The sequence below is a fragment of the Pecten maximus genome, chromosome 1, assembly GCF_902652985.1.
Source record: "Pecten maximus chromosome 1, xPecMax1.1, whole genome shotgun sequence".
Classification (NCBI taxonomy): Eukaryota; Metazoa; Mollusca; class Bivalvia; order Pectinida; family Pectinidae; genus Pecten; species Pecten maximus.
The window spans coordinates 44160453-44173952 of NC_047015.1; the positions used below are offsets into that span (position 1 = coordinate 44160453).

At 36.1% G+C, this 13500-nt stretch overlaps 1 protein-coding gene across 1 annotated transcript; it reads left to right on the top strand.

The window, feature by feature from the left end:
• The first annotated feature begins 721 nt into the window (after positions 1–721).
• LOC117334561 (glutathione peroxidase-like) lies at positions 722–8558 on the top strand. The gene is made up of 3 exons (XM_033894250.1): positions 722–1040; positions 6913–7056; positions 7995–8558. The coding sequence occupies exons 1-3, from the start codon at positions 729–731 to the stop codon at positions 8223–8225; spliced, it is 687 nt and encodes a 228-aa protein (XP_033750141.1). The 5' UTR covers positions 722–728; the 3' UTR covers positions 8226–8558.
• Positions 8559–13500: the final 4942 nt, after the last annotated feature.

The following is a 13500-nucleotide window of genomic DNA, read 5'->3' on the forward strand; positions in this document are numbered from 1 at the left end:
TGGGGATTCCCCGTATACGTTCAGAAATATACATTTTCTTTCAGTTTCTGATTCACGATAATCTGTTAGGTTATGTATCAAGTCCGAAAACTGTAAAAACCGCAAAACATTGATATATGTTTCTTCGGGAGCAGGTGGCTTTAAAGTATTTTTTCCTCCTTTTTTTTCTTTATATTTATTTTTTTTATCTTATCATCAGATAAAAAAGTGAAAAAAATAAAGAATGTTGCAGCTACAAGTAACAAGAGGCTAGTGATGCTGGTATAGAGTTGCAATCAATGACAGATTGTGAGGATTATGAAGAGTACAAGTAAGATTTCTGTATAGTATCTTTGGTCTGTTGTGTTATCATCTCAGAATACAAATACGATTAAGATTTCACACTCGATCACATGATCAAATGAATACGTAATATGAGAACGAGGACAGGTCAAGTCACGTGTAAAACGTCTTTGATTCTGTTTATGTGATGTGTAATACCACAGAAATTTAAGAGCATGATTGTTTTTAAAGATGACAATAAATGTAAGCGAAGGAATTACGTATTATTTGCTTACTAGCGAATAAATATTCCAGAAATAGTGTTATCATACATGTTTATCAGTGTCGTATATGATGACCACATGTCCGATCTTGTGGTATACTTGTGACTGATATGGGTACCTCGTGCTGACCGATAACAGTCCAGGTATAAACTGCAGTACACTTCGAGTTCGGTACACTTTAAGATGGCGGAGTCATCGGGTGTACTGGCGTTGGCCACCCTGTTCACCACCCTCGCCCTGGGGGCGGGGGCTGGGTTTCGGTGTAACCCCCCGTCTACGTCCTCGGACACCATTTATGACTTTGTGCTGCCAGACATTTTAGGACAGCGGAATATCAGCCTAGCAACCTACAAAGGAAAGGTGGTGCACATTATGAATGTGGCTACCTACTGAGGGTTAAACAGTGTCCATTACCTCGGCGTGAATGCACTTCAAAGCCAGTATGGAGACATGGGATTCCAGGCTCTGGGATTCCCCTGTGACCAGTTCCACAATGTACGTACACATGTTGTATATTAAAAAAAATACCACATATATATAGAAATAATGAAATCAACACGTCATTTTCGCTAACGTTTTTAGGTCTTGCTGACCATCTTCAGGCGATTTGTTTATTCTTAGAAGTTATTAGAAGAATAAACAAATCGCCTGAAGATGGCCAGCAAGGCCTGAAAACGTTAGCGAAAATGCCGTGTTGATTTCATTATTTCTACTATTTACACAATGCACAACGTCTTTGAAAGTTTTCATATATATATATATATATAGTATTCTCTTTATATAGCTCCAACGATGAAGAGTACAAAGGAACGTAGAACATATACAATGTACATAATAGACATTTTATATACACTGTATGCACGAATTTGTATATGAAGTGTAAAAAAATCAAAAGAGTATATCAAAGTATACAAAAAATAAAAATAAACAAAAAATCGCTAAATTATAATGTATTGTATTCATTTAAGATACATAATACTGACACATGACTATGTACAGACATGTAATGCATAGATATGCATGTGTACGTATATATGAAAACTACTCACGCGGATCCCGAGGATACATCTGTGGGTCTGAATCTCACTATGGTGGTGTTACCCGATATAATCAGTTCATACTAGTATATCATGCTTTATCGGTACATTTCACCAAGTGCATAGAGCTTATATATTATATTTAAGCAATGAACAGTGGTTTTAATGTTGTTATAGTCGATATGGCAGCAAGATGTATGGTGGGCAAATGTAGCATGGGAACCCAAACTATTGTATACATTAGGCAAAGTACACTTTATAAATGATTGATTTTTAATGCACTTCAAAGCCAGCATAGAGACATGCGTTGTTAGGTTCTGGGACTCCCCTGTAATGACCGTAGATAGGTTGTATATTTAAACCACATTAAAATCATCAGAAACCCAGGGACTAACATCCAACGGTTGTTACAGTATCATACATATTATCAGAAGGGTAAAGTTATAGTGCAGAGTATTTGTGTAGGATAAGGTTTGTGGCGTGGTGAGAGAGATTGTTCTAGCTTTTTGTTACTTTATTTGTGGTTTTATGACCTCATGCTGTAACAGCAGAGGAAAAATGCAACGACCAGACCGGAACTCGAACCCTGAACCTCCGAAATCTAGACGGACACTCTAACCATTTCAGCTACCAGTCCGCTATACAAAGTTATCCAACATCAACACAGCTTTACAATACGGCTCTGTCGTTTATAACGACGTTAAATGGCATAGCGATATAGTTCATGGCATATTTATAGTTTCAGTCTTACCATACGCCTTTTCCCATGGAAACCAGTGTCATTTGTATCGTCTATAAATGTCATTTCATGACAGTCAATGTTTATTGATATTGCTTTCACTTTTCGTTTCTTTAAATATAATATTTAGATTCTTATTCAATTTACACTATTTGTTCAGTGTAACGGCTACTCACTGATACCCGGGGCCGCGGTGGCCGAGTGGTTAATGTGTCCCTTTATCACTAGCCCTGCGTCCTGCAGGTAGGGCGTAAGAATTGTACCTGCTGCCCCTATTGCATGATCGTAAGAGGCGACTAAATTTGGGATCTTATCTTTTCTCTTCTTTCTTAACAACTTTTTTCTTCCTAATGTCTCCCTTGACAATGCCTCACTTTTGGCCTTTAGTTGAGCGTTCGCCGCTGTGAGGAAGGCTTTGGGTTCTGTCCCCAAGCCGAGACACACCAGAGTCTTTAAAAATGGCAGTATACTTCAGTGAGGTAGCACTATAAATCGGCAAAAGTTCCGGCCTATCACAAGGAGACTTAACACGAACATACCGCAGCCTCCCAAAACACACATACGCACTCACAACACGCATGCATGTCGCACGCACGGGAGGCCGTCCTTAAATGACCTTAGCTATTGATAGGACGTTAAACAAAATCAACCAAACCAAATCACTAGCCCTTACGCAGGGCAGTTGTCAGGTACTGACCGTAGGCCGGTGGTTTTTCTCCGGGTACTACGGCTTTCCTCCACCTCCAAAACCTGACAAGTCCTTAAATGACCCTGGCTGGTTAATAGGACGTTAAACAAAATAAACCATACAACTGATGTCGCTTGTTTTATTGACTAACTCTCACTTTATAGTTGTCCATGACCTCAGATTCGAGTGGTATTACACTAATGCATAACTTATGAAGTCTACTTATAGTTTATATCGTTGTAATTTACGCGATATTAACTTGTATGCTTATTAGGCGCCTAAATGTATGACGTATACATTATTAATGTCGCGTGTGTACCACGTGCTTCACGCTTACTTGAAGCCACATTGTCCCAGTTTAATCAGTTAGCGATTTATTTCTTCTTGGTATCACCGAAACAACAGTCGTGACAAACACAGCAGCAAGCTTTGTCGATCACACGCAAATAACATGTTTAAATTTGTATTTACAAAACAAAATGTTGGACTAGATGCTGTATTGAATCTTTCTGCTTGTCACGATGTAATGTTCTTTTGAAATGAAATATAGAAAAATATTGAATTTATTGACAATTATGAAACTGATTGAATTATGGATCTCTTGATTGCACCTCTCCATCCAGATTTTGGCATTCCTTTCAGGCGCGGATCCAGGATTTTCGAGGGGGGGGGGGGGGGGGGGGGGTCCAGTAATTTAGTGATAATGCGAGCGCCGTAGGCACGATCCGATTTGTTTTTGGCGAGGAGTCTGGGACTGTCCTTTGAGGATGCGTCGGTGAGTCTAGGGACGCAATATACAAATGTAGCTATCAAGTCCTTCTAGGGCTCGTCAATGATGTCAGGGACATCATACAGCTGTTTCGTCTTTGTAGGATTCCCCAATGATGTCAGGAACATCATACAGCTATTTTGTTTTTCTAGGACTCACCAACGATGTTTAGGATATCAAAGGGCTGTATCGCCCTTCTAGGACTCGTCAGTGATATTTGGGACATCATAGAGTTGTTTCATCGTTTTAGGACCCGTAAGTGGTGCTAGTGACATCGTACAGCTGTCTCGTCCTTATAGATCTAGTCTTAAAGACTGGAACGCCAGGAAATAGAATAAGCGACCCGTTAAGTGATACTATTGTTAATTTTGTATGCTGGATAGACATTTAGATATTGGATCGATTGATGCCTCTATAAATCCATTAGAATTCAAGGTTACGTAGACGTCGCGGACATAAACACCCGCCAACATTGTCTACCTAACAATCTCAGGGGACTGAGAAAATGTGTATTGGTTATAGGACAATGTTCTTAGTGCATAAATACATGATAAATCAATTTTATTAAAACGTTCTATTACGGTAACTATAACAAGTATTTACTTTAACCAAATACCTGCCTGCTGTGTAAGCTTCCTTTCAGATCTCTGAATTGTGTTTTCAAAGTTATAAAAGGTTACCCACGACGGCTTACTATACAGAACTGTTCTTCGCTAAGTCTGTATTCCCTGATCCAATAAGGTTACGTTTAACTTATTAATCAAGCATCATACCTACCAATGACGTCGATACCATAGGGAATGTAGTTTTCAATTATTAAGAAAAAATATTTTTTAAGTGCATTTGTACTGTTTATAAGGTTAAGAAAGGAATATCCATATTGGGTAAGGAAATAACAATAAATATTAACTACCTTGCATAGAAGTTATCCATGTGGGATTGAAAAGACGCGCTTCGATGCCAATTATTATTTTGTGCATGAATTGATCCTTGTCGTCTCGGCCTTTACCAACTATTTTACTTTATTGCATGACAGTAAAACCCACTCACGTAGATTACTATTGATATAACGACATACTGTTACATAATTTGTGTACAGATATACAGTATTTCCGACATGTTTACGTTACATTTCAACGCGTATTTGTATTACACATTAATATTTCAATTTCTACTCGGTGCACTCAATGATCTTGCCCGTTTTATTTCTCCATAAATTAAACCAGATTAGCATTGCCTGTGCGTATGGATATATGCATAATTAATTCTATCCAATGAATACGTATACGGCACACAAATTGAAAGGTTTTGGTGGGTTTTTTTTTTTTCGAAATAGAAAATATTTCAAATATGTCTTTTTGTGTAATGCACGTATTGTATTAGGCCATATCTGTTTATCATTCGATATTATATAGGCTTGTTCAAGTTCTATCATTAGCATTGGGTCCTCAATGATAGACTTGTGAAAGCACGATATGGTTTAAAACAAGTGTGTTGAATTAAAATTATGTAGTGAATCTCGCCTTGTCAATTTCATGGGGTGAACGATTGAGTTGGCCTTGAGACAAAGTCACCAGAAACCGCTTTGCAGCTCATTACATATGTCCAAAGATCAACTCAATGAAGCACCCAATGAAAATGACAAAAACAAGATTCAATCATGAGTATCGACGTTATATTTCAATGGTAGCACGGTTATATTCATTTAAAGATGATTGACTTTGCATTACATTTTAATACGTTTTGACGTTACATTATAATGATTTTTGACGTTACATTATAATGAGTATTGACGTTACATTATAATGAGTACGGGCGTTACATTACGATGAGTATTGGCTTTACATTATAATGAGTATTTACGGTACAATATAACGCGTATTGACGTTATATTAAAATGAGTACTGACGTTACATTAAAATGAGTATTGACGGTACATTATAATGAGTATTAACGTTACATTATAATGAGTATTGACGGTACATTATATGAGTATTGACGGTACAATATAATGAGTAGTGACGGTACATTATAATGAGTACTGACGGTACATTATAATGAGTATTGACGTTGCAATATAATGAGTATTGACGGTACATTATAATGAGTATTGATGGTACATTATAATGAATATTGACGGTATATTATAACGAGTATTTACGGTACATTATAAAGAGTGGTGACGGTACATTATAACGAGTATTGACGGTATATTATAATGAATATTGACGGTACATTATAACGAGTATTTACGGTACATTATAATGAGTATTGACGGTACAGTATAATGAGTATTGACGTTACATTATAACGCGTATTGACGGTACATTATAACGCGTATTGACGGTACATTATAATGAGTATTGACGTTACATTATAATGAGTATTGACGGTACATTATACTGAGTATTGACGTTACATTATAATAAGGTTTGACGTTACATTATAATGAGTATTGACGGTACATTATAATGAGTATTGACGTTACATTATAATAAGGTTTGACGTTACATTATAATGAGTATTGACGGTACATTATAATGAGTATTGACGTTACATTGTAATGGGTATTGACGTTACATTGTAATGAGTATTGACGTTACATTATAATGAGTATTGACGTTACATTGTAATGCGTATTGACGGTACATTATAATGAGTATTGACGTTACATTATAATGAGTATTGACGTTACATTGTAATGAGTATTGACGTTACATGATAATGAGTATTGACGTTACATTGTAATGAGTATTGACGGTACATTATAATAAGTACTGACGTTACATTATAATGAGTATTGATGTCACATTGTAATGAGTATTGACGGTACATTATAATGAGTATTGACGTTACATTATAATAAGTACTGACGTTGTATTAAAATGAGTATTGACGGTAAATTATAATGAGTATTGACGGTACAAAAGAGTAAACAAGGAATAGACCTTGAATTAGTATTCCAATTAATTCAGGATTAACCACGATTTGTCAGTTAAAAAAGGGGCAGTATAAACATCGATCTCAGTCCTACCACTTTTGTCTATATATATTTGTTTTTTTAGACAGATCGACAGGCATATATTGATATGATGATGGCTCTCTTATCGATAAACTTTCCGTACATTTTGCAGCAACAGCCCGAAAATAACGGGGAGGAGATCCTTAATGGTCTGAAGTATGTCCGACCTGGGGGAGGATTCGTACCAAACTTCCAGATGTTCGGCCTTGTTGAAATCAACGGGAAGAATGAGCACCCTCTCTTCACCTATCTCAAGGTAACGTATTCGACAGCGTTTAAGTAGCTTTAACTATTCTGAAACAATACTTTACTTTACCTATGAATCAATGTCTTTTTCCGTTCAAATAATGTTATGGCGAGGGTTTTCTGGTGTAAGTTCTACAATATATTGACTTAAAGTACCGTCACTATCTGGCTAGAGTTAGTTTGTTACTGGTTTACCGCCTATATCACCCCGCCGATTGCTAGATTCGTCTTTTCTAGTGAAGTTGTCATTTATCCATGGAGCAATGACGATTCCGATTTTTATTCAAAAATTGCATTACCGCTTTCATATATATGTCATTTTGTTTGTCTATTTTGGGGTATCTTTAACAATATAGATAATATTTCCATTTTAGACCTCATTCATTATCTTTAAAATTTATCACAAAGTTAGAGAGGCATAGCTGGTCAATGTCCCTAATGCATCCCAGAGGCATGTCTAAGCATATATAACGGTATATCTGTTTTATGCAAAATACGTGATATACACAAGTTGAAAAAAGCTCTCGTGAAGCATGCATTTTTCGTACATTTGGTAAAAAATACCAAAACAGTTTAAAAGATATCATGATGAAATCAAGGTTCGCGATTAAACAGAAAGCACTTTAAAACTTGATTTAATTATTTATGTGAAATTTGGCCCTTGTAGCGATGTTATGCGTATAAGTGTTTGAACAATTCTTTTATTTAGATGACATTTTAGACGTAAAGATAAAAATGGATTTACCAAAGTAGACGTATACTTTCTTGTTAAATACGTTTTTGAATTCCACCTCAGTATATGCAAGGTTTTGGGAAGGAACACTGAATCATTAACGACAAATATCAAGGGCCATATATCGCTTGAATAATCGTTTTCAAGTGAGTAGACCTACTGTACATTATAACAAATGAGACAAAAACTTTAATAATCAAACTTTAATTTTACAGAAATACTGCCCTCCCACGAGTGATACTTTTCAGGACTCTAGCTTGCTGCTGTACTCACCTCTAAAAGTCAGCGACGTAAGGTGGAACTTTGAGCAATTCCTCATTGGCAAGGACGGTAAGCCAACCATGAGATTTTCACCGGAGACCAACCCATTGGCGCTGAAACCGGATATTCAGCGCATGCTCCAGAGTAAACCGGAACAAGAAGAGTCGTTAAGAAGTGGTGTATGAGTGATATGTTTTGACATATATATCAGTATTTTATCATGGTTCAAACATCACTTTGTGTTTTAATCCTTCATTGTATTTAATACGTCAATAATTATGCTAATATTTTTTTATACAAATTCCATTGTTAATAACATATTTTTTGCTGACGAAATTGAACTTTTCCCTTTGTTACCGAATGACGGGTTAACATAAACCGGCGTCTGCCGAGCGTTAACCTTGATGTACATAGAATGAACTTTGGCTTTGTGCATTCAGTTGAAGGCTCACTCTATTGTAACGCTCAGGAGTAGTTAAAACATGATGCAAATAAATGTTGTTATCTCGTATTTGAAATTTAGTTTCTTGTGTGTTTTGAATCTTAGACATATATACCAAATAGATACCCATCCATTGAACTATATAGTGACACACATTGGCATGAACTTGACATTTGAGGAGTATTGTCCTTTGTGCTGGGTGGACTATGTATCGCATCTTAACCTCCGTTGACATATATACGTCTTCAGAAAACCAAACATCTCCATTACTGTAACGGAGGGAGTTTGTTTAACTATCTATTTGATCCATATGGTGTGGACGACGGGATGCTAACACGAGCGACAAATAGGGAAGTAGGACGATATGAGTAAGAGAGAGGGAGGGGTGTAAAGGAGGGGGACACAAATATCATGATATTAAAGCAACCTTCTTGGACGAAGAACATAAAGAATGTTGATAACGAGACTCTCCATATTTATCATGCTAAATATTATTACGAAGTTAGTGCTTTGATTTTGATTAACGGTATTTAGGACAAACTTATCTATTACCGTTCTTTATAATTCGAACCAATCTATCATGGGTTACATTCAATGCCTTTCCTTTAGCACTTCTGTATCATTCCAAATACACAAACACTCTCGACATACTAACGAAACCATAACTACAACTCAAAATCTAAAAACCGAGGACAAAAATAGGAACAAATCATAGCTTTCCACATATACTCTAGAGTAAGTATACGACCAGGTATCCCGGAATAGTAAGCGTATTCGGCTTCTAGGTCATTTCCGGGATAAATGACATTCTCCAAATAAGAACTATAGGGTGGTGACAACGGAAACACCAGACATATCAGTAAGTATCAAATACGTCTGACGTCATATCAGTAAGTATCAAATACGTCTGACGTCATATCAGTAAGTATCAAATACGTCTGACGTCATATCAGTAAGTATCAAACACGTCTGACGTCATATCAGTAAGTATCAAACACGTCTGACGTCATATCAGTAAGTATCAAACACGTCTGACGTCATATCAGTAAGTATCAAACACGTCTGTCGTCATATCAGTAAGTATCAAACACGTCTGACGTCATATCAGTAAGTATCACACACGTCTGACGTCACATCAGTAAGTATCACACACGTCTGACGTCATATCAGTAAGTATCACACACGTCTGACGTCATATCACAATGTGTCCATTTGGTACTACAGTCTGCCATTGCCTCAACGTTAATCTGGACAGCATCTATGAGCTTGTACATGCTGTCAAGATCACACGACGTGATTGTAGCGTCATTGTGATCAACATCTGTGAAATGCAAACGCAGCGATGATACTGATTGAGAACAATTGCGTTACTATGACGTCATTTTTGCGCTATTTGATCATCGTCACGGTAAGGCTTTATACTGTGTGTCAGATTGTTTGCAATTCAATCACAGATAGGAAGTTGATTTTAAAATGCTATTCTTTTAAATTAACGTGCAAGGAAATTTATGAAAAAAATGCACGTATCCATTTAAGAAAGCAGAGTTAAACATATAATTAGTAAATGTAAATATAACAACTAAACGCTTGTTAGATTGTATTTATTGTCAATACGCATGCAGTATGGGTGACAGATAAAAACAATGGCAATCTAATCAAAATTAGACTTGTAATTTCCGCGCCTTTACTTTAACATATGTATTGCAGTGTATCGTGGAGTATCGTAGAGGAATGGAAATTACAAGACTAATCTTCATTAGATTGATTAGAATGGCGCTCGTTAAGACACCATTCTATTTATCTGTCACTCAGATTGCATTTATATTGACAATTAAAAACAATCTAACACGCGTTTAATTGTTAATTATAAGACAAAAAATTTAAAATGAGAGCATGACCATTAAACACTCCCTTGGTCTTCATCCACCTGCTTCCTAAGTCAGTGGTGGATATCTGTCACGGAAATCGTGATAATGGGAGCAAGCCCTTGACTATTGTAAAGCCGAATACGACCAGAAATATTAAGAAACTTTAACGGCACAATTAAAAATGAATTTTCTTACTTTTACATTTTAATATGGACTTTTATCCTCGTAATTGCGTAATTTAGTTTGTACATGTAATAACACGTTTAAAGCCGTTAGTTGAGAAAAAAAAGTTTATTTATATATGTGGTCGTATTCGACTTCCGTTCATGTACTATTTTTTTTTCAGTATCGAAATAATTTATATACGGTCTATGTGTATCAACCGTCTAATCGTGAAACTACGACAACACTTCAACAAAACCGATGAAATTTCCAATACATACAGGAAATAGTTAATTACACGGTTCAGTTGATCAAAGCTTTGTCATCATGATTTATTTCTAACGTGCCGAGCTGGAGTAAGCCCACACTCCTCGTTTAGTTATTGCGTCTGTCCTATTAAAGGTAAAAATAATGAATCTTAATTAGTTATGGTAACAATTGATTTGGTGGATATAACTAATTCAGAGGAATATGTCACTTTATTACAATGTTAGGGTTTAGCCAGTTCACAATGGTTATAAAACCATAGATCCGTTATCAAGCGGAAACATTTTTATTACCGTACGATCGAATACCACAACGGGACGATGGTCTATTGGGAATATTAAAGTGATATTCTGTTCAAGTTATTATCCATTATTCAGTTTTTTTACAAAAAAAAAAAAAAAAAAATCTGAAATCTAAACTATTCTTATGGAAGTCGTGCCACTCAATTTCCCATTTGAGCCAACCCACCGTACTTATTTTGTAGAAATTTGAAGTAGATCTAGCTAGATCCATTTAAAAATGTTCACGCGACCCACATTTTGTCACAACCGGTTAGCAATGCAATATAAATAATGCTACTCCCATTAAATACATACCAGTCAACACCAGTGTTAAATACATACCAGTCTACACCAGTGTTAAATACATACCAGTCAACACGAGTGTTAAATACATACCAGTCTACACCAGTGTTAAATACATACCAGTCTACATCAGTGTTAAATACATACCAGTCTACACCAGTGTTAAATACATACCAGTCAACACCAGTGTTAAATACATACCGGTCTACACCAGTGTTAAATACATACCAGTCTACACCAGTGTTAAATACATACCAGTCAACACCAGTGTTAAATACATACCAGTCTACACCAGTGTTAAATACATACCAGTCAACACCAGTGTTAGATACATACCAGTCTACACCAGTGTTAAATACATACCAGTCTACATCAGTGTTAAATACATACCAGTCAACACCAGTGTTAAATACACACCAGTCTACACCAGTGTTAAATACATACCAGTCTACACCAGTGTTAAATACATACCAGTCTACATCAGTGTTAAATACATACCAGTCAACACCAGTGTTAAATACATACCAGTCAACACCAGTGTTAAATACATACCAGTCAACACCAGTGTTAAATACATACAAGTCTACACCAGTGTTAAATACATACCAGTCAACACCAGTGTTAAATACATACCAGTCAACACCAGTGTTAAATACATACCAGTCAACACCATGTTAAATACATACCAGTCAACACCATGTTAAATACATACCAGTCTACATCAGTGTTAAATACATACCAGTCTACATCAGTGTTAAATACATACCAGTCAACACCAGTGTTAAATACATACCAGTCAACACCAGTGTTAAATACATACCAGTCTACATCAGTGTTAAATACATACCAGTCTACACCAGTGTTAAATACATAACAGTCTACATCAGTGTTAAATACATACCAGTCTACACCAGTGTTAAATACATACCAGTCTACATCAGTGTTAAATACATACCAGTCAACACCAGTGTTAAATACATACCAGTCAACACCAGTGTTAAATACATACCAGTCTACACCAGTGTTAAATACATACCAGTCAACACCAGTGTTAAATACATACCAGTCTACACCAGTGTTAAATACATACCAGTCTACATCAGTGTTAAATACATACCAGTCAACACCAGTGTTAAATACATACCAGTCTACATCAGTGTTAAATACACACCAGTCAACACCAGTGTTAAATACATACCGGTCTACACCAGTGTTAAATACATACCATTCAACACAAGTGTTAAATACATACCAGTCTACATCAGTGTTAAATACATACCAGTCTACATCAGTGTTAAATACATACCAGTCAACACCAGTGTTAAATACATACCAGTCTACACCAGTGTTAAATACATACCAGTCTACATCAGTGTTAAATACATACCAGTCTACATCAGTGTTAAATACATACCAGTCTACATCAGTGTTAAATACATACCAGTCTACATCAGTGTTAAATACATACCAGTCAACACCAGTGTTAAATACATACCAGTCTTCATCAGTGTTAAATACACACCAGTCAACACCAGTGTTAAATACATACCAGTCTACACCAGTGTTAAATACATACCAGTCTACATCAGTGTTAAATACATACCAGTCTACACCAGTGTTAAATACATACCAGTAAACACCAGTGTTAAATACATACCAGTCAACACCAGTGTTAAATACATACCAGTCTACATCAGTGTTAAATACATACCAGTCTACATCAGTGTTAAATACATACATACCAGTCAACACCAGTGTTAAATACATACATACCAGTCAACACCAGTGTTAAATACATACATACCAGTCAACACCAGTGTTAAATACATACCAGTCTACACCAGTGTCAAATACATACCAGTCAACACCAGTGTTAAATACATACCAGTCAACACCAGTGTCAAATACATACCAGTCAACACCAGTGTTAAATACATACCAGTCAACACCAGTGTTAAATATACACCAGTCTACACCAGTGTTAAATACATACCAGTCTACATCAGTGTTAAATACATACCCGTCAACACCAGTGTTAAATACATACATACCAGTCAACACCAGTGTTAAATACATACCAGTCTACATCAGTGTTAAATACATACCAGTCAACACCAGTGTTAAATACATACATACC